The sequence below is a fragment of the Columba livia genome, chromosome 2, assembly GCF_036013475.1.
Source record: "Columba livia isolate bColLiv1 breed racing homer chromosome 2, bColLiv1.pat.W.v2, whole genome shotgun sequence".
NCBI classification, from domain to species: Eukaryota; Metazoa; Chordata; class Aves; order Columbiformes; family Columbidae; genus Columba; species Columba livia.
The window spans coordinates 66,898,285-66,920,673 of NC_088603.1; the positions used below are offsets into that span (position 1 = coordinate 66,898,285).

General features: G+C 42.2%; 1 protein-coding gene across 3 annotated transcripts in view; it reads right to left on the reverse strand.

Moving 5' to 3' along the window:
• Positions 1-22,389, reverse strand: part of RNF144B (ring finger protein 144B) — a 98,942-nt gene that overhangs the window by 22,376 nt on the left and 54,177 nt on the right. For 2 of the 3 annotated variants that reach the window (XM_065055211.1, XM_005506020.3), the window contains exons 2-3: positions 16,919-17,107; positions 3,183-3,287 (exon numbers count right to left, since the gene is read on the reverse strand). In XM_065055211.1, coding sequence (XP_064911283.1) covers positions 3,183-3,287; positions 16,919-17,083 — 270 coding nt within the window. In that variant the 5' untranslated portion in view covers positions 17,084-17,107. Of the gene's footprint in view, positions 1-3,182; positions 3,288-16,918; positions 17,108-19,065; positions 19,148-22,389 lie in introns of all 3 variants that reach the window. The other variant, XM_021292307.2, reaches the window with a different exon arrangement.

The window sequence follows — 22,389 nt, forward strand, 5'->3', positions numbered from 1 at the left end:
ACATGTTTTCAATGTACTGAAAACTTCAATTTTCTAGTTCAAACAACTTTTCATTTTAAGTTTTTTAAGAATGAAAACCTGGAACATTTTCGTCTGAGGTCCAGTGAGACAGAGTCTTCTAGCCCACCAAAAGTCAAGCCTTAACTCGCAACATCTCCTATAGTCCATGAATAAGCAGTTTACTTCCCAGACACTGATTAAACATTCAGTTGTTTCAGAGATACATTCCTGTCATTCACACTTGCTCATTTCTTCATGAGACATACAGGAAGAAATTCTATTCCCTGTTTAAAATGTTAACCGCAGTTTTTTCCCCTCTTCACCCCTGAAAGCAATATGAGAAGTGTCTCGGACTCAAGGCAAGAGCTATGAAAAGGCTCTCATAATTTAGTACCAAAAAAGAGAAACTCTGAAGAATTTTACCAAGAAGATAAAACAGACTTAATTCACAATGAAGAAAAACAGGTTACTGGAAAGCACTGAAGAAATGTTACACACCTTGAATAAGGAGAAAGGGAAGTAGAGGAACTTTCATAGCTATAATGTGTTATGAATTGCTTCTAAGCTTTGTTATTAATTGTGCAGTTTCCTTAATGAAGAGAGCTCAATCCAAAATGCACTGAAGTCAATGGAAACGCTTTCTTTCACTTCAAATTATGCCTAAGTTCACCTTATCTCCCTTGCGCAGGCTAGGGCAAAAGGCATTTAAAAAGCAAACAAATCAACTGTGTTAGCTAATATAATTAGACACAATTTAGCCCAAAGTATAGGAACCAATTTAACACCACATTCAAAACAAAGACAGTTTCAACTGCTATTTTTTCTCCAAACTGTAATTGTATTTGGTGAATGTCAGTCACAGCAGAGTCCGGAATGGACATGACATGAAAAACACACTTTTTCAAAACCCTGATGCTAACATAGGGGGAAAAAAAGATCGTTTTTTCCCCCCTGCTACAGACAACATGTCATGCTCATGGCACTGTACTGGTGAGGAACCTTTTCCTGACAGAAGTCAGAGACCAAACATCCAGACCTTCCAGAGGTAAGAAGGCTCATACTTTTACACCAGGAGTTTTAGAGCTTATAATGAATAAACTGTAATTCTAAATAATATTTCCATGTCAAACAATAGCCATATTTAAGCACATCCTCTATCACATGAATAAGGTTCTGGCTTTTAAATAACAGCTTTTAAAGGCCACATTTTCACATGGAACAGCCTTTATAAAGAAGAAAAAAGAATAGAGAGAGCTCATACATAATCTGTAGCTTACATAATAATCTTTTGGATTATTAACAAACTGTTCTTTCTATTGTTCCTGGGGTTTTGGTGGGTTTTCTTCCTTAAAGAACTAGGTGTTTGGTAAAATACATAAACAGTCCATTTTAACTAGGTTGGGGGACTGTTTGCTTTTCAAGCGGAAGGTCTGCACTTCAAGTGCATCGCCAAAAGGGAGCATCAGAACATTCATTCATCCACAGGACACTAATGCACATTTGAACTGTTTAGTCATTCTGCCTTTAGCCCAAAAAGCACCCAAGGATTAAGTTAACGGTCCATTAATACATGCCCTGGAGCATCTTCCTGCTTTACTGAGGGGAAGTATATCTCCATTATTCCTATAGCATTATAACCCCATCTTAACAGAGCAGAATTCTTCCTACGATTTGTTAAGTTTCTTTAAAAACATGCATTCTTGCTTCCAATCTGGTGCAACAGGTGGGACGGACATTGCTATGTCCTCTCTGTATCTATGCAGAAGAAAGAAGCAAGTGAAACAGCTGGCTACTTTCCACAATACCTGGATTTAGCCAAAACCAGGCCCTGATTCAGCTAAGCACAACATTTCAAATGCATGCTGGAGAGGAGATCCTGAATTTTTCTGGATAAAAAGGCATTTTTGGTATTGGGAATTGCATTGCCACTGATTGCATTTGAATAGGATTATATACTTCTGCCACAGTTATGTCACCTGTATACGCAGGGCTCAAGGGAACCCGGAAGATATGTTCAGTTCAAGGATGGAGATCTGATTCTCCTTGATATTACCCTGCAAACAAATGCAGAGAGAATGCACAAAACTAGCCAAAATCTCTTAAATCTCTTAGCCACCTTTTTTTCCTGCCTTTTTTTTCTTATTTCCCTGTTCATGTTCCCAGGCCCAGCAGGGGCCTACCTGCCTCACAAAGCAAGCCAGCAAGAACAGCCGCAGGGCAACATCCCGTTTGCCAGCAGTTTTCCACAGCCTTCTAGATGTACAGAACAGCTGGCACCGATGAGGGTTCCAGCCACGCTGCCAACAGCTCCTCCCTGTGTCACGGGTTTGGCGCTAAGCCCAACTCAGAAACTTTACACCAGCCCTAATTCAGGCAGGAGGCTACTTGAACATTGCTTGGAGGCCACCTGGCAAACTGGCAGGAGCCATCTACAGCCCCCTTGAGCCCCGTTGTCCCAAGCAGTTGCAAGAAGGTCTGAGGAGCATGTTTTCCCTCTGGTTTCTCCACCTCCAACTTTCAAACTGAACGTTCCAGTTACGCTGGGAGATTGTGCACATGCCAGACGTGCAAACAGCTCTGCCTAACCCTCATTTAGCACCTAAGCTCTCCCATCTCTGCTTTGGGAATGAAGACACTTCTCATATCTCTTAAAACCTAGTTCCACCAGTGCTGTGCATATACCTTGCTTTCCATATAACTACATAGAGTCTTGCACGTTTATATTGGGCTGCAAATTGGTTGTTGCAGCCCAACATAAACATGCACAAAGAAATCCTGGCCTTGTGTACTATCAGTTTGAGTTCTTGCTCTTGAGTTCAGAGAGGTACAAGAATTTCAGTGTTTGCAGTTAAATCAAATCTGATTTAACTGACAGTACTAATGGAGGTTCAGCAGCTCTGACATACAGAATATTCTAGTTAAGTCACCTGCATGGGTAATTCAGAGGTTGTCTGGATGCCCAGTAAGCCTTTCCTCAAGGCACAGAGGGAGGTGAAAAGGAGCAAAACTCTTGAAAAACATCTGTTTGTTTCAAGTTCCTCTTGTCAGTCAGGCTTCTTGCCAAAAGCTCATTAAAGGTAATCAAAGGGAGAAAAAAAGTGTATGATCATATTTATTATGTAGATAGAGAAGTTTGGGGGGATTATATTTAAAAAAAAAAATAAAAAATAAAGTGTTGATACCTCTGCTTCTTGTAGGTTCCCATGGTTCAAGCATGCCATGTCTGGACACGTGATAGGAGAACCACAACCTTCTTGAATTGCCAGCTGCACATACTGTTTTAGGCACTAGAAACAAGTAAAGAAAAGAAAAAAAAAAGTTATAGCCCACATACTGGTAATACACAGATGCTAGAGATGCTGCACAGCTACTACCTCCACTGCTTTAATTGGCTGTCCTGAAGCTCCTGCATACAGAAAACATCAATTATTACAAGCACGAACGCTACAAGTCATTACATTGGAAAGAATGCAATAAAGAAGAATTAATTATACATGACTTCATCTGCCAAGCATTGCGTTTACCCAAGTCACTGAGTCAGACCTTTCAGTGCTAATAACCCCTACACTCTGCTGAACTGGGATTGGAAGATTTAAGGGGGGGTGTATCTTTCACTCTAATTAAACAGGGTTCGCTCTTTGGTCTTTCATTCTGTGTTCTTAGTTCAGACTCTCAGCTAGCAGCCTCCACTGTAGGAGACCTCATTTACAAGAAAGAGACTAGTGTTTTAGCTGCATAAAAAGGGAAGAGGGTGTATAACCTGGTTAGGAAGTTATGATCTTTCCTAGAATATGTGTAGCTATCAGTTCTTTTGCTCCTCCCTCAATGCCCCACAGAGATCAGGCAATTTCCATGGTTTACCATGATTTACCATCAGAGTCTACTCTACTGAGCTGTTCAAAGACCATTTCCAGTACGGAGGCCTTCTTATGAATGTTTCCAAATTATTTCATTACACAAAAAAGGCAGGCCTTCCTCCTCCAAGAAAAAAAGAATTAAGCCCTCTGTTATCCCCACATTTTATTTGCTTTGCAAGTTTCAAATATATTCAGCTTTTCTTTTTAATATATACTATGGAGTCTTTAACAAAATGAAGGCATAAAACTGGTGCAAAGGACCAAAGAGTAGTGCCTGAGTTGTATCCCCAAACTGCACAGGTAATAAGTAACTGAGCTTACATCTAAATCAAACAAAACAATCAAGTCTCCTCAAAGCAATGGCAAAGCATACAGTAAATTGTAAATCACCATTAAGAAAATAACAAAACATGAATTTCTGGCAGATCTTGCTCTCAGCTTGCACAGTTCATTGTAAATGAAAACCAAAATATTTTACAAGCAGTAGGACTAATGCAGCTTTGTTCCCTACAAATTTCTATTTTATGCCCACATGATAACTCTCCTCCTCCTCAGGACTGCTGGCTTCTTCCCTTATTGCCCTGTCAGTTTTCAAGAAATATGTCAAAGCACAAGGTCTTTGTTACCTCTGCCTCTCTGCCAACTGTCAGAACAGGCACCAAGTTCAAAAGCTACTAGGTAGGTTACGGGGAAATCACAGCCTTTCAGAGCATCAGCTCTGGTAAATCTCCATGACTCTTCACAAACCATTTTTCCAGTATTTACAGGCATTTGACATTCAAGTCTGCATTAGTTTGGACAGTTCTGAGAAGGCCTTGCATATCGCGCTCTCATTAAAGAAATTTCCTCATTTGTATTTTTATTGGAAAGCTGGTACCCTCTTAAATGTCAAGATAATTAGGACTCTAAAAAATGGAAATGAGGTTTCTTTATTATTATCTCTCTCTCCTGAAACATCCATGTCCACACATTTTGGTTAGTTCTGATGAACTATATGGAGATATTAGTTCAAGCAAGTAGAATCAGCTTAACTTAGTGGCATTTTAAACAAGCTTACTTTTTATTTGTATATATTTGGAGTGTATTCATTTAGAATAATGGTAAGCTTTAAATATCTAGCTCATTAAGCACTAATGGATTCAGATCCAGCACACACCCCTCTAAGAAAGCAGCAGAGCAGGCTGTCATGAATTGCTAGCGCAAACAGTATGTGAGAAGTGAGGGCGATGCAGGTGATGAGCAAAAAAGAAATGTCAGTAACAGAAGGCAGTATTAGCTCCCTAAGGAACATCAGCCCAGATTTAATCAGGAGCTATTCTTTTATTATTCAACCAGCCTCAGTGCCCTGTCCCACCTCCTCGCCCAGCTGTCCCAAAGGCATCTAGGTACAGCACTTATAAAAGGCCAGTTTAACCACCAGATTGAATCCCCCCACTAGCACAAGAAGCTCCTCCACAGAGCAGCAGGCAGAAGCAGGTACATAACCATGGTGGAGCCTGGGAACAGCTACCCCAGAGACACCAGAGCTGCCACCACGCTCTGGGCATTAGCAGTGAGTGGCACAGGGAAAGCCAGTGCCCAGGTTGACTCCCAGAGCCGTTCCTGATGCAGATGGAGACTGGGTGACCTGCTCCTGCAGCCCCATGTTCATTAAGCACCTGGCATTGCCCACACGCTTCAGACCATATCAAAGGGATAAAGGGGTATCAAGTCAGGAGCTGGACTCAATGATTCTTGTGGGTCCCTTCCAACTCAGGATATTCTGTGATTCTATGATTCTAAGTGCTCACTCCCTGAACAAATTTCCTCCCTGGTTTGTGCCTGTACCTAGCCTCCACCATGAATGGTGCAAACAGGAAATTCTGACCTCCAAGTCCCTTCCCCAAAGCCTGCACATGGTGCAGCGTGTTGGGTGAACTTCTTAGATATAGGAGTGATGCTCCAGTACAGCCTCCTTACATCTCACTTCCTCTCCTCACTGGAGACCTGATTACTTTCTGATCAAGTCTCAGGGCAGCATTTGGGGAAGGGAGAATGTTTCCCTCTTGCCAAAGCATTTAAGTTTGCCTTAATTCTTCAGAAAGCATGGGAGAGCAACCTTTTGCTAAGATCCTGCCTTCTGTCTCCTCTGTGGTGCTTCCGGATATTTAGTAATTTGTTTTGACAGGATGGTAGAGTGGATATGTATTCTGGGGGTAGCTCAGGTCAGCTGGTTACACAGGGAGGACAAAGCCTGAGAGGCTACTGCAGGCCTAGCAGCAGCCCAGAGGCTTGTTCTTAATTTAGACTTTCAGGACAGAAGCTCAGAGCACTGACAATTACTCTTCCGTGCGAGGATGGGCATAAAGCTCTTAAGGAGCTTTGATCCACAGTATCGATTTTGCAATCAGTTTCAATAGGCAGTATCTAAATCATTAGAGGTACCAAGTCACGAGAACAGAGATTTCTGAGGATTCCTAATGCATCTAGATTCTCCTTCTCTTCTAGCTCACTGCTTGGTTGTTGGTGAGGATAAGTAAGCAACTGGAGCTTTCTGCGATACTTTTAGAGGGTGCTGTGCTTTTAGAAGCTGACTTGGAGAGAAATAGGTCTGCGCAGTGACACTTATCTTCAAATGTTTTATGGAAAAATGATGGGATGGTGCTGTGTCTGCAATTCAAGAAGCTGATGACAGGATGTAGGTGCTGGGAAACTTGAAGGAAGCATTTAATGCTGACCACTGAAGGATTAAGCTTTTCACCTAACCCTGTACATGAATGAAGAGATGAGCTTCTTGTTCCCTTTTTCACAAGTTAGCAGCAAAGAATAGACAGTGGAAAATCACTATAATTTTAAAATATGCCTTCACTTTAACAGCAAGGCTGTTTTTAGAGGGGGTTTACTATTATTCACAGATCAGCTACTAATTTAGCTATTTACTTGAAAAGTGGCAAATAAAAGTATCTGAAAAGATATACAAGCTGCAAATGTGATGAAAAGAGGATTCAAATGTCTATATAATGAATCACAACTGATCTTCTCAGCAGTTATGTCCTCCCACACTATGGAAAATAGATTACACAGACATAAAATGCTAAGACTTTCTGTGTGTTTTTGCTACAAAAATCAGCAGAATTTCAGCTATGAAAACTGTACAGCACACGCTATATAGGCTACTTAATTGCTCTACAAAGCAAAGGTACAACCAAGATACTCAGCCTTCTGTGGTATTAGAGTTCCTTGAAAGGATCTTAATCTTGACATCCAAGAAATCACCAGGTCTCAACACCCTCAGGCTACACTCCCCACCAATTTCCCACAGTGTGGTGACTTACAAGCTGGGAGAGCTGTCAGTGGCTGGAGAGGCCACACCACAGGAGTTGTGGTTTACAAAGACAGTCATACAATTCTCTTACTCTCCATGGCCAGACCAAGTAATCAGCAGTGGCCTTCCTACCAGCACAGCGAAGTCTCCACAAATGTGTCACATAATCAAAGCAGAATGGTTTAGGCATCAGACTAAAAATTTACTGAGGTCTTGCTGAACAGGTTTCAATCATGCTGACCACAGATGAAACTGGAGGCTTTGCTCCATTACATTCACCTCTCAAATTAATGGCAGACATCAACCCAAGGACTGGGTTATAACTTCCATACCTGCAAGCATACCCTAATCAGTTATGTTCAGTTTATTCAGATTTTCCCCACTGAGCAACTATACCGTGTACATACCTGTGTTCTGGGATACATAACAAAATCCTGACCCAATCAAGCATGAGGGATCAGTTCAAATGTGGTAATGTAATTCCACCCGTAAAACCCAGTACACCTAATGGAAGGTTTTGGTGCTGATCTGACTTTGCCAAGCACATTTTGCTCCTGCTGGAGTACTGTCAACTTCAATGGAAACAGTACCACAATTATTTTTTTTTTCTCTGCCTGAGAATAATTTGCTGTCTAAGCATTTGGGGGCAAGAACTTTTTTCCTCTTACACCATTTTTGTCTTTCAGGCCATCACCTTCCTCTATTTAAGAAAATAAGGTCAGTATCCATTTATCTACTTCACAAAATGCTACTCATGAGTATTTAGTAAGTGAAGGTTTCTTAAGTACCTGGATCAAATTATCATAGTACATGCAACATGAATGCATTTATTTTTATCTTGCAGGACTTGTAAGAAAGATTACAATTTAGGCAAATATTTATATGTGCCGCAAGTACACATTCCTCTCCTGGAGCTAAGGCTCTGTTGAAAGTGTATGCTGTAACATGAAGGATGAATCTTTAAAAAAGCACTGAAAAGCCAAATCCAGTAATGCACAAACTAATAATATAAAAAATTCATTCTTCTGTAATAAACACTTCTTCTAATCTTCAAAAGTGTTTGATATGGTCAGCTGTGAGCCACAGGAATAGAAAATTCTGTTCAGGTTATTCATGGATTCTTCATTTCAGCACTTCCTCTACATGCAGCTGTCAACTTTTTTTTCCCCCCTCAAAGCCTATTGTATGGAGGGGATTTTCAATGTAGTCACCAAAAAAAAAAAAAAAGTCTGTTTGGCGATGTATATAATCTGCAAAGGGACCATAACAGTTCTGCATTTTAACATAAGAACGAGTTCAAAGTACAATTTGAGTATTATGTTGCTAGGTAATGATGTGACAAAGGCACTATATCCCTCTCACTGTGAAATCTTATGTTTCTATTCAAAGCCATTTTCAGATAACCTCTGTAACAGAGACAAAAAATTGAATCTCAATGATTCCTACACATTGCTTTTTCAAAGTACCTTGACATGTTTCATTACCTTGCTCATCTCCCATCTGCATGCAGCTCTGCAGCTCCCAAAATGCAGCCTCATTAGTTTGGATACATAAGCATAAAAACAAACCACATGTGCGACATGACAAAATTGAACAAATAGTTTTATTAAGAAAGGTGGAAGGATGGCTAGGAAGAAGAAAGAAACAGAAAGGGCTGGCCAGATAATGCCGCTAACCACTGTGCAGCAGTTGATACAGAATAATTAAGGGTATTTGTGTTTAATTGAATTGCAGAAAGGGGAAAAAACAGATCTACAGTATTTCTTAACCACTCCTAGGGCATGATCTACATTAAACATGAAAATGCAAGAAATGATTGAAGGCATCCTGCCAAACGAGGAAGGTCTTTCCTACTAATGTATAACTTGAAGATCATTTCAATTCCAGAAAAATTAAGAAAACCTCAGGTTTCCATCTTCAAATCCACAAAACTGATTTAAAATGTTAAATCTCTCTTCCAGATTTGTCCTCAAAACTGTACTAGTTTGGGATTTTTTTAGCCTTTTTTTACAAACTCAAGATTTTGGGGGAAATTAAAAAAAAAAAGACTGTAAATGGAAAGAAAAAACTTTTCAGTTGGCATTCCAGAGCATCTTATGATTGAAAACAGATCATAGATGGGCATTTAGTTTTTGTTTCAGTTCTAGGCAGTGTTTATGTACTTTTTATTCAAAAAGACATATCTTTCATTTGTTTCTTATAGTTTAAGTGTTTTCTGTTATTCAGTGCATATACAAGACAAAGTAGCCTTGTAGTGACGTAGTTCTACATGGAATATGTGGAATATGTAGTATTATTGACTGCGGTGAGACAGCTCATGTCAGAACTCTAAATTTAACCACTTGATCCACTCTGCATTTAATCAGTTGTGAACTCAATTAAATATACACAAACCCCCAAACCAAAATACAAAGCAATACACATAGTGTTTACGACAGTTCTACATAACTTTCAGTAATATGTTCATAATTGTCATGACATCTGTACTTCTGCATGTTCAGTTTCTAAAACGGGCCAGTTGCTTTTAATGTGTAGTAATCAAACTCCTGGAATCTCTCATGTATTTCTCAACAGGTCTTGGAACTAGATGAATGAAGTCTATTGGCAATTAGCTTGGAGGCATTGGCTCTTCACCTGGACAAAAGATGTGAGGCTTTTCCAATTAGAGAAATTTTTTAAAAAGTTTACCATGGAAACAGCCATTTATGAATTTGTTAGAGATAAATTTATTATAGGCATGGCTTAAAGTGAAAAACAAAAGTCCAATGAAACATGCATTTGCATTGCTCAATCTATACTTTGACTGCTAAGGACCAGATGCAGTGGTAAATGAAATTGCTTTCAAATGGATAGAAGATCAGGCCACATTAGAGCCTTATTGAGAAAGATGCTTGAAAGAAAGTGAAAAAAATGCCCCTTTAACCTCAAATGGCATATGGTCATCTTGTGGGTCAGCAGAAGGTGAGGAATAACACCACTGACAAGCATTTTATTTCATCATGACCAAGTGAAAACACCAAGCAAACATGACAGTGGACCAGAATATAACAGCCACCCACAGCTCCAAAAGACATTTTTAGGGGGTCTTTCAAATATATCTGAGCAATATATCGTCATCAGCTTTGTCTCAAAAGATCTACCAGGAATAGTGTTAGACTCTGCTCAGATACACAGTCTAAAACCAATTTACACACAACTTACCACATCCTGGCAGCCTTTCCTATTAATAAAAGTCAGCATAGGTTCCTGTTAATTGATGCCATGAAGTGGCACCACCAAACAGAAAAGGATCCAAGAACGGGACCGGAGAAACTCATCCTTCCCAAAACCAAATGAGCTGCAGATATATTTCTCTTGCAAATAAATCTGTCAGGCGAAACCTGGCCTTACAAACAGCTACAAAACAGACATGATGTCCTGGTTTTGTTAAAAACAAGTTTCTCTTTCAGTGAACTTTGCCTGTCAGCTAAAGCCTTCATATTAACTGCGTTTTCCTGGAGAACCAGACACATGTTTTGGTAAACCTAGCAATGGAATGCAAACTTATTGATAAGCATGGATGGACATCTCGCGAGAGGGGCAACGAGAAACCAGTGACCAAGAAACTGACCAACTGTGTACAACATTCCATTCACGTGAATACTTCATATAAAAGTGGGAGATCATGAAGATCTCATCCCTTTTCCCTTTTGCCTTTGCTTTTTCCCTTCTGCTTATGGCCGACATTAGGAGAGGACCTTGCTAGTCGTCCCTGCAAACTGAGGCCTAATGAGAGACTGAATCCAGCTCCGGTTGGCTGCAGAGTCCAATCCAGGACTTTGGTTGCCGGCTCTGCAGTTGCTGAGACTTTCAAGATTGGTTTTGTATATTTTGTATTATTTTCTCTATTCTTATTAGTAGCATTAGTAAAACATTGTTAATTTTTCCAACTCTCTTCTCTCTGTCCTCCTTTCCCTCCCGATCACCTGTCCTGAGTGGGAAGGGGGGAGGGGGAGGGGCAAAAAAGGGGAAGTGGAGGGGGAAGAGGGGGTTAACAATACATCTGCCAGGGTTTTATTGTCACCCCGCAATCTTAACCCTCGACACATGACCCTGAGGCTTATGTCGCATGCTGGATAAGTCACTGTGGTTCTCCAAGGTGCTGACAACTTAGATCTATTTCTTCATTTGTTAAATGGAGATAACACCAACTTCACTGATGCAATGCTGTCATTAAACATGACAGTTTCCTCTTCCTCACCTGTCTTCCCTTGGCCACCACCCAGATGCTGCCACCTCTGTTGACTTCAGAAGTATCTAGCCCCTCTACTTGAGTAGTAGCATCCATTAAAAGGCAATGGGTACATTTTTGCTCTTTTGGTACCCCTAGTAACTCTGCCTTTGGTGAGAGTCTGCACAGAAATGAAAGTGAGAAGTTCTTAAACCATTTAAATTACTATAAAAGTGCTATGTGTTCAGTGTCAGTATTAGCAGGTGTGGGAATTTTATTTTTTAGAACCTTAAAACAAAGCTATTCTGAAATGTTTCAAATGCCACGCTGGGAAAAAAAAAGAATCCAGAATGTCAAAACTTGACAGCTTGCTACCTGTGGGTGGAAGCACAAAACTACCAGAGGTGAGCTTTATATAAAGTAAGTGGGGCATTGCAGCACAAGGTCTATTTAGGAAGAGGAGAAGGTACCGTTCTGGTGCAGCAGTGAGTACATGCAGTTGTCTCCTAGGACAGGGGAAAGTTGAGGAAGAAAAGGGGACCAAACCTCTTCTTGAAAGTTAGCACAAAGAAACAGAAGTGATACTAAAACCCAGTGTTGGCTAGGTGAAGGCAAATCCAAATTTTCCCTTACTCGCAAGTTTGACTAAGTAGCCTTTTACTGGAGTATTCATGAACATTTGCTCTATTTAGCGGGCATCCCACGCTCTTTGTCATCTACCTCCTCCTTGCCTTTGATCTACTTGGTCTCCTCTGCTGTCAAGTTTTTCTGCCCATGCTTTTTGCTGATGATGCTGATCCTTCACATCAGTTTATCTCTGGTTCTCCAGTGGTCTCTGGCACAAACAATCTGAGGCTTTATACCACTAAGGACAAAATGTCAATATTTAGCTACCTGGAGGAGGCAGGGCAATGCACAGCTGCTCTTAAAAAGATTAAGGAAAGCAGAGGAGCCTTAGAGTGTCTTGTTGATTAAGTGCAACAGAGAAATTCCTATTTCTAGAAGGGTTTCCCTTTCCCTTTCAGCAAAAGTAGTTGGCAGCAGCATGTAAGCCGCTCTCTCAGAGGCTGCAGCCTCCCAGGGCCCTGCCTAGCCAGGGTGCCAGGCTGTCACCAGCAGCAAAAGAGCCTTTTTCACCCATGTCTAGCACTGGCCTTGCTGCCACACATAGCTAGCACAGAAAATCTTGTTCTCTCAAACACCTTTGGGTCACCTTCTACTTGTAGAATAGCCAAGACTGCACAGAAGCTACCTGTACTTCTATTCAACACTGCACACTGATATCTCCTTTTAAGGTTGCATGAAGTTTAATCTCATTTGCACTGCACTGTGTGCACGAAAACAAACAGGTGGATCATATTTGTTTTGCACATTTTGTAACTCAGTTACCACACACACTCCTCTGAAGTACAAGACCATATAAAGAATTTGCTTGGAAAAAAAGGGGTGAATCATGCTAGTTCTGCATAAACATGTGCTGACAACACAGACGCAAATACATGAAAGTATCTTCTGTTTTCTGAGTTTGCTACGTGTTGTCTCAGGCATCTTGAACCCTGTTCCAGTAAACATCACACAAGATGGTTATAAGCTGCTGCTTGACGCAAATAGCAGTAATGTCATTTATTGCTCACCTGGCTCTCATCAGGACGCTGAGATGCTTAGGAGTCGGGGGGGAAAGAGGAAAGACAAAACCAAACAGAGTTGGCATGTGGGAAAGAAGCTGACACTGGCTCTTTTACTGACCCCCAAACCCATGTTTTCCATTAACAGCACTGCACTGGTTCCCTTCTGCCATCACTGCCACCAGGGCAATCCCACCACACCTGGTCAAACCTCACCTCCACATCTGCTTACAGGCTACAGACTCACACCCAGGCTTCCATAGGGCCCTTGGAACTTCCAGTGTTACTCCTCATCCCAAACTCCTCACTGCTGCTTCCAAAGGGGGATTTATGCTGTGCCAGCTACGGAGGCACTTCCAGCATGAGGAAGCGAGGTGCCTGCAATTGCATTGCTCATCATCTCTCCCAGCTGTTTTCCCAGTTTCAGCCAGATTTGGAAAAGGTAGGAATCTCCAAGATGTATACTTTCCAGCCAGCCTAATGAGCACCAAAGCCTGAGCAACACCCAGTGACCCCTCCAAAGGCAAAGCAGGGGCATCAGCCCATCCCTTGCTGGCACTACCCCAACCAAGCGCTCCTGAGTCCTGCCCAAGTGAGGCACCCCTGGAGCTATCTGGGGGAGGAAGGAGAAGATCAAAGGATACAAACATGTAGGAAAACTGACTAGAACTAAGTGTACTATTCAAAATATAATTTTGTAAGTGTATCAGTCAGGATGTTTATTAGTTTGCTTTGGACCCAGAAATAAGTGTACTAAAATACTGTATTTTGTATCATTGTGATGGTGTAGCGAGACAGTGTATAATTATTTTACATACATACATGAGCCATGTGACCACCACAGAAGCAAAAATCTGTATAGTTGCACATGGGTGCATCCAAGGAAAAACAAATTGCAACATAAGGTAAGTACAAGGGACTGCAGGTAGGAAGGACATCCCACCAAATATCCAAGAATGGTGACTGGCAAGACAAAAAACAAGATAAGCAGGAACAGCTGAAACACCCTCTCCTTTTGGGAATCGGGCATCTAGCATAAAACCATGCAGCTTAAGCAATCCATATATTGCTGAATATATATATTTAAGAGTGTACATCACAGCATGACACTCTGCAAAGTTTTTATAGGTATAGGAAATGATCTAAATAATATGAAATGCAGTCCTCTAAAACTTTTGCTGATGAAATATACATCACATCCCTGCCCAACCCTATTCAGAGACTAGTCTTTCATTCAAAATTAATCTAGTCCAAAGACAATGAAACCAAGCCATCAGGTACACTATAGCCATTTCCAAATTCTTGGGATGTGTAAATGTGTGCTTTATCTCACATTTCAGTGGAGTCTTACACCAAGTGCAACAAGTGTTGAGAAATACAAAGCTGATGCCACTTGAGACCTCACTGGGCTACCAAGTAAGATGGCAAGTGTGTTCTGCAAGCCATCTGCTTTTTTTTTTTTTTCTCTGAACCAAGAGAGCAAAAATGTTTAGAGCTATTTGAAAAACTCCTGTCTTACCAGCAAGATTCCACCAAAACGCAAACATACACCTTCTTAAAGGTTTACTTACTTCGGCTAGAATACAGTTTTTATGAGGTATAATGTTTAATAAGAGTTTCTAAGCTGAAAAAAATAGCTGTACACAACTCTAACTCAAATTCCTTGAGCTTACAGGCTACAAGTGAAAAGGAGATATAAAAAAATCATAGATGCAGAATCATCATTACAATTAGAAAAGAAAAAAAAGACCTCACACATGTAAATAGAACAAAAAAATAAAGTAGAGCAGATCCTATTGTGTCCATGTCTACCCCTGTTCTATTTCAAATTTAGTACTACTCTTGGATCTATATAGCTAACTTTAGTGAAAGAAAATAAGAGTAAGGTATAAGCTGAAAGCACTGCTAGCTGAAAAACTGGTATAGGCTAAATCCCATAGCTCACAATTGACATTCTTACCCCAGTATCTGACTTAAGGCCTGGCACTGGTGGGAGGAAATTTAGGACATTGCACAGCAGTGCAGCTGCTGCAGGCCGTGCCCCAAGCAAACCCCCATGCAAACCCCAGCAACAAGGCACCCTGAGGCAAGGTGCTTCTGATGCTGCTCGTCAGAGGCTGCCCAACTCGTATGGCCCACCAAAAACTTCTCTGGATTCAAGACATATAGGCAGGTTAGAAGTTTACAGAGCACCTTTCATTATAGGTTGGAAGATGTACATGTCTCTGTTGCATCAGCCCAGACACCTCCATCGGGAGGGTGTTCAGACACAGGCAACAAGAGCAAGACAAAGGGTAGACATGGAGAATTAGCACAATCTAGACGTATTACACCCACTGAAATAAACTGAGTATGTCTGAAGGCTTCTCCCAGCTGCATTCAGCACTTACCCATCGGTGGCACTTGGTTTAGACAAAGTCAGCAAAGTTTGCAAAGATGCCAAACAACACTGACTGTGCTCTCCACAGCACTGGAGAGCAAAGCTCAGAGCAGATGCTCTTCCCACTACCAGCCAGGTAAGGGGTATATCTATGGTGTTGCAGCTGCAGCACCAACAGGAGACAGGCAGGGACAGCAACATCCCCAGCCATCACCAACCAGTGCCCTGGAGGAGTGGAGAGCCCAGCTCTGCCTGGCAGAGTCCTCAGCAGTCCTCCCTTCCCCAAGGGTGAAAGGGTTACTCTGCCCAGCTAACACTGAGGTTAATGTGTCATTAATGATAATAAATCATAGTCATGAATTCTTGGAGGAAAGTGGGACCACTGTAAAGATATTGACTTCTCCAAATGTTTGTAATTTAAAGCAATACCTTCATACCTACCTGTTATGTATGTTCTCTTAAAACTTTTGTTACAAACTCCAATACAGAAATGTTTTGTGGAAGTTGGTATGGAAAACAAACTTCATGAATTCGGACTGAAAATACATATTAATCAATCTTACCCTAGTTTCTTTAAACACGCAGCTAGATTCTTACCCCATTTAAGCTACCCTGAATTCAGAGTAAGTGAATATACTCTCACTCAAGCTGGCTTCACAAATCAGGTTTCTTCCACGAGTTCAAACAATTAAGGGCAAAACTTAAAGGTACTTGCTTGATGCTTAACCACAATTTGTTGTTAAAAAAAAAAAAAGTACATTTATTCTGGAGTTTAAAAAACAACATCCCTCCAGTGGCTTCTGACCTGTTTCCATAAATCCATTAGTGAGGTACATACACAGTCACTATTGCCAGAGAAACTGGGTCTATTTTCCCATGCTGACAAAGAGACCAGAAGACTACTAATACCTGTAGAGCTTTTATCACCTCACTCAACCTCCACCTTTATCACTTCCACCAGCTTTATTTGATCTGAACTTGCAGGACAGAAAGTCTTCACTTGACAGATATAGGTAATGTATGAACTGGGCAACATCTCTGCAGCACAGACTGCAGATGCAAAAGGTTCAATAGGCCAAGGTTCATTTTTGTTTAGGTTTTCTGACTGCCCTTGAAAATTACATAAAAGACTTAAAAGGTCTCTAGAGTACTCAGACAATGATAACATGGAAACAAAACCTCAGGGCTATCCTATGACATCTCCTGATTTTGCTTCAGAAAAAAAAATAAATACTGCGATTGCACATAGACTGTGTATGTTGCCTGACAGTCTTAAAATGCATCTTTTTTTCCTTTTACTACTGGGATTTGTTATTATTTGCTGTGGGAACGTCTGTTAGAGTTAGGAATTATCAAAAGCAGAATGACAGAGAAGTCTTAAATAAGGCAACATAGACTAACACCAAATGTTCTTTCAGGAAAGCATCCTCTATCAGCAGGGATAACATAAGCTTCTTGTACAGGAAAAGCAACCCCATCTTGCAGATCTGTCTGTCTCCCATGATCCCACTCCTGTAACGTAAATGCACTGCTAGATCTTACCGATGTACAAAAGATGCAGCTGCATTCCTGAAGAGTGGTCATCTGATCCATGGAATAGTCACAGAGACATAGCTTGCAAGTGAGCAGGGGCTCCAGAGCTAACTCTCCAGCTTCTGACTCATCAGCAGTCATGGTGTAAGGACAAGCCTTCCCAGCAGAGCCCATTTGCACATTAATGGTTCAGTCAGCCTGAAAAGAGAAATCAACAGCTGAAACATCCCACAAGCCAGGAAGTTACTTCTCATTGATCTGAGAATTTACGTCTCAGATCCATTAAAAGCACCTGCACACCCAAACGTACCACTTTGGCATCTTGGTGCCAGTCTCACACTTCAGGCCATTCAAAATTCAGGAAGAAGGTGCATGAGAGCCCATCTCCCCAAATGGCCTGAAATGAACAGGGTTCTCAGAGACTATTCACCTTGCTGGCACAAAACACCTCAGTCAGGCCACTTATCAACACACTAAAAACAAACTAACAAACAAAAAACTTCACACATTACTTATGTTACATGCAACAGTATAGTGGTCAGAGCCCTCACCGAAGTCCTAGAAGCAGGGATCTGACTGGGGACAATGAATTCTTAATTAAAAAAGTAAACTGTGTCCATATGTACATATATCACTGTGCCCTCTTGAATGAGTTTCAGAGTCATACCCCTCCCATCCCTATGAATCTTTTGGTCTTCATTGTACCTGCCCTGTTTCAATGGGTGTCTCCACTCCCACTTTCCACTCTGGCTGGTGGCAAGGAAGCTCTCCTGGGCACTGCATGGTGACAGCAGGCACAAATTCACACTTCCTAGGCAAGCACTTCAAACTATTAGCCTGTAACATAAATAGTGGGTACCACGAACTCCACCTTCTTCATGAGTTGTCACTGAGATAGGGAGCTAGCAGTCCATTGCAAGAGGGGTAGCAAAGGCATCTAAACCCAGGCAAGGGTCTCAGATTGCATGTCCTGCTTCATATGGGGCTGGAGCTTAAACCCAAGCAAGTAAGAGTATTCCATGTGCAGTCGTCCCTTTCACATTCTCTTGACTACACTGGAGAGCTGCCTGCTCAGGTCTGTAGCTTTTGTCCATCCCACTCACGGGCATCCAGCTCTTCTGTCTATTTCATGGGTCTCTTAGGCATCTGACATTTGTGATTCATTAACTAAGTGCACTAGCACTTTGACAAGGAGATGTGCAGAACAGCCATGTTTCCACCACATGTTCTGTCACAGCAGCACTTGGGGAAGAAATTTCTATCCTTTGAGAAGGAACAAATGGAAAGATCATGCTCACATATAATGTTTTCTGACCTAAGCATTTGAAAACACTGCACCATAACCATAAAAAAAATTCAAGACCCTTATTCTTGCACAATAAAAGGGAAAGACAAACCTCATGCTTAAGCTAAAACAACAGAAAGCAAATTTGCAGATTTTATTCACTTCAAAACAGACAGTGAGCTTTGGTGCAGCATCTAAGGCCCAGGAAAATCTATTCCCGTTTCCAAGAAACTTGACCGAACTTCCACAGATCTGCTTCTGAATACACTTAGCTGATGGCAAGAAGACCTTCAAACACATTTCTTACAAGCAGAGACCTGGTGGCTGACTGCACGCAGCTGCTTGCACTGGCGCCAAGTCAGACCGCAGCTCTACTAAATCTAAAAAGCTGCACCACGAACACAGGCTGCATGAACATGAAAACAGAGGATCAAGACCTCTCTGTGTGCCTGTCAGATCTGACATCTCACAAGGCAAACAGGAGACTCCAGCCCGTTGGTCTCCTCCTGCTTGCCTCCCCCACAGTCCTGAGCATCTTCATGGCAGGGCTGTCAGGTCACATTTGGCAGCACGTCACAGCTGCCCTTCTGCAGCTCCCAGAGCGGCCAGGCCAGCTCCAACCAGTCAGCGCCTACACCACATGCTGGCTTGTAGTACCTGCTGAATTCCTCCCCAGAGGAAGAAACAATGGTGCTCATAGAGCTCAAGGGGTCAGCCCACATGAAACTTCACCCCACAGATCCCACCACACAACCCGACCCATAGCCGACCCACGTGAGCCTCATGCCCCGTGTTCTCATGGGTCTGCAAGAAGACCCTTTCTCTTCAAAAGCCATGAAACCACAACAGATCGGGGTGGGAGCACACTTACCCCTTTTGAATTTTTACACATCACAGTTTCCCAGCCAAGCCTGACAGAGAAGCCATCAGATGTGTCCCTTGGGGTGTCTTTCCTGTAAACAGTTTTAGAGACACGAGAGTCACAGCCAAGATTCTGGCAACCAAATTCCTGGCCACGAATCCAAAGCAAACTCTGTCTTTAATGGCTTGCTATCGCTAGTTCAAAACATATGCTGTGCCCGCATTATTCTTGGCATAGTCCGCACGTGCTACCATGATGCCCCCCCACAATTTGCTCCATACAGCTGCAGAGCTGGAGTTCCAGCACAGCCAGAAGCCTTGGAAGGAAGCTTCCCTCTGAGTCAGGGACTGCAATGCTCTTCTGTAATTACTGCAACGGTTGGGGAAAAACAGTGAGTCACTGTAAATGCTACAGCAGATCAAGAACTACCTGTTATTTAAAACTACATACTAGACATTATCTCAGTATTTAGGAGAACTGTAACACATTTGCTCAGGTATGCTGTTCAACAGCAGCTGCATCTGTACAGGTAAGCTGCTTACCCCCACACTGCAAAGATCTGACATTTCTTCATTTACACAGTGAAAGGTAGCAACAGTAAGAGGAGAGATGTACAGAAGAACAGGTAGGAATATTTCAGGATGTGGGAATGAACATAAAACGGATACAGCTGCTTCCAAAGTCAGTGTTATTTTTATAACCAAAAGGGTTGTGACCCTGGATGCTTTTATTAATGCAGCAGTAGAAAGACTCAGATGTATGTCTGAGGTTTAAGGCTAGGGGCTAATTTTAGATGGCCTAAATCTGGCACTTGGTGTGACAGCAAGAGAGTTTGCCACAGTGAATAGTAGGCTCCTGAGACACCGCTCTGCCCTAGTAGCAACCAGATGCCACAGCGTGATGGCTGTGGGGATTTATTATGATATTCCCTTGTCCTTGAAGACTTTGTAGGTTAAATTCAGTTTTGCCCCTTGTTCCCTCTGCTCTTCTCCTTCTCTCGCACCAGGATGTCAGAGTGTGGCTGAAGTTCTCCCTAAAACCAGGAGAGTAACCTGTGGAAGTCTCCAGCAGGCAACACCAAGCAAACCTGGCAGACCAGAGGATCCAGCCCCCAGACAGCCCAGGCTGGTTTGCCTCACTGCAGCCTCATTAACCCCAGTGAGGTTCAGCAAACGAAGCAAACAGGATCAGAGCTGCGCGGGAAGCTGTGCAGATTTCTGGCACAGTCCCTGAAGAAGGCACCATGGCTATCAGCAGCCGCACTCCCTCCATGTTCCCCAAGGGGCCAGCTTGTTCATAAGTGGTCCTCCAGGTCAGCCTGGCACAGGCAAAGCCATCCTGTTGGTACCTGAAAATCTACCTGTCAAAGAGAGAACGGGTGTGTGGCCTACTTGGCCTGCTCCTTTGCCCAGAGCAACCTAACCAGCTGGTCTCTGTTCCTGCCCACTGGAATTGCAACTTCTGCTACTGCTGCCAAGGGAAGCACACAGAGGAGAGAGTTAATGGTTATGGGAAAGCGTAGCCCCATCCGGTGGCAACTGGGCTCTGAAGAGAAATCAGGCTTGCAGAGGAGGTTCACTCCCAATCAGATGGGATGGTGAAAACAATGGGGAGAGAAAGACATGTGTCTTCCTCCTGCTCTATCATCTGCTCCTTCTCCTATTCTTTCCCACTACTTTAAGACTCACTGTCCTCTCCCAAACTCTCAAACCATCTCCGCCACTTTAATAACTGACTTTTCCCTGTGCTGCAGAGAATCCATGAAGTTCCACCTCAGTTGCTCCAAATTTTTTATGGCTTTCACTTTGCTAAGCTCAGTCCCACAGACCGTCATTAGTTAATTATACATCCATTAGCTCTCTGTACAGTGGATTAAAATTCCTACTATAATTACCATTTAGTTGCCAACAGTTTAAGTTGAAAACAAAACACCTTGGATGGATGTGTTGTGCAGGGGAAGAGCCAGCCACTGAAGAATGAGTTAGGGACAAAGAGGAAAAAAACATTCCATATTTGGTTATATTAATAAAAATGACCTGAAGTAAAAGTAAATTGAAAGTCCCTGAAAAAAATGGACCCTCATATAAATATAAAACATAGCTAAGCACTAAAGATCTTCACTGTCATGCTCACAAACACAAATCACCCATTTAGGATAGAATCCCAAATGATGCAAGAAACGTATCACAAAAACCTTGACCCAACAGCAACACAAGCTCCATGGGACATTGTGGAAAAAAGGTAAACATATCTCAGGGACACTAAGTTGGAGGAACATAATAATGTCTGCACCAGTGTAAACTGGTGGCAAGGAAAGGTCAAACTGGCCCCAGTTACATAAACAATCATCAACTGTATGTGGCTGTACAATCAGCCACATACATGCACACACACAGATCATAGTCTTTTTACATTGTACAGAATTTCCAGGAAAGGGGATGTATTTCCTTAAATTGTATGCTGCTCTGCTTATAAGGAAGAAGAACTGTTGGGAAGACTCATCCTTTCCTGGCTCTGACATGAACAGTGTTGATGCCATAAGATAAGGTATAGCCAGAAAGTCTCAATGAATGTGAGTGAGCTATATGGGGTGGGTCTGTCCTAGAAGGTCTCAAACTGCACGGTCACCAGGACCACAGTTTGCTGAGCACTCAGACCTGTCAATGTCTCCATTTCGTTCATCATCTGCCTCTGAACAATTTTGCTTTGCCTCTGGGAGGTGACAAGGTTTCGTGCTTCTGCATAGAACTGCAATACCTCAACGCTATCCATAAGCAAGAAAACATAAGAGCATGCTCACAGCAGAAAGGGAAAGGGCTCAGGGGGGTGGGAGGAATAAGTACAAGCAGAAACACTAACATGAAAGCAGTAGAGATTTTGAGTAAAATATGAAAAACACAATGAAAGCACTGGAGGAAGGAGTACAGTACTTGTCTGCCCCCAGGCCCTCCTGACACCACAGCCATTGGTGTCTGGCTTTGAAAACGACTTCCTAACAGCAAATATCTGCTGTGCTGGCTTCTAGACAGATACCTGTTGCAAATCTTTATATTAGTGTCCTGAAGTAAAAGTTATTAACTCCCTGAAGTGGGAGTGCAAGTGCAACTGGGTAGTTGACCGGCAGCCAGCCAAGGTCAAGCCACCACAGCTCCATTGAGGTGATAAAAACTGATGCAACCCAGGGCTGAAACTTGCCCTGTGAGCATGAACTGTAAGGTAACATCCTTGTCACCATCACACAAAGGCTCACTTGAGTCTGCCCAGGTGCCTCAAACCAAGATTACCAGGCTCAAAGAACAAAAGTTACTCTGTATATGTGATAGAGCAAACAAA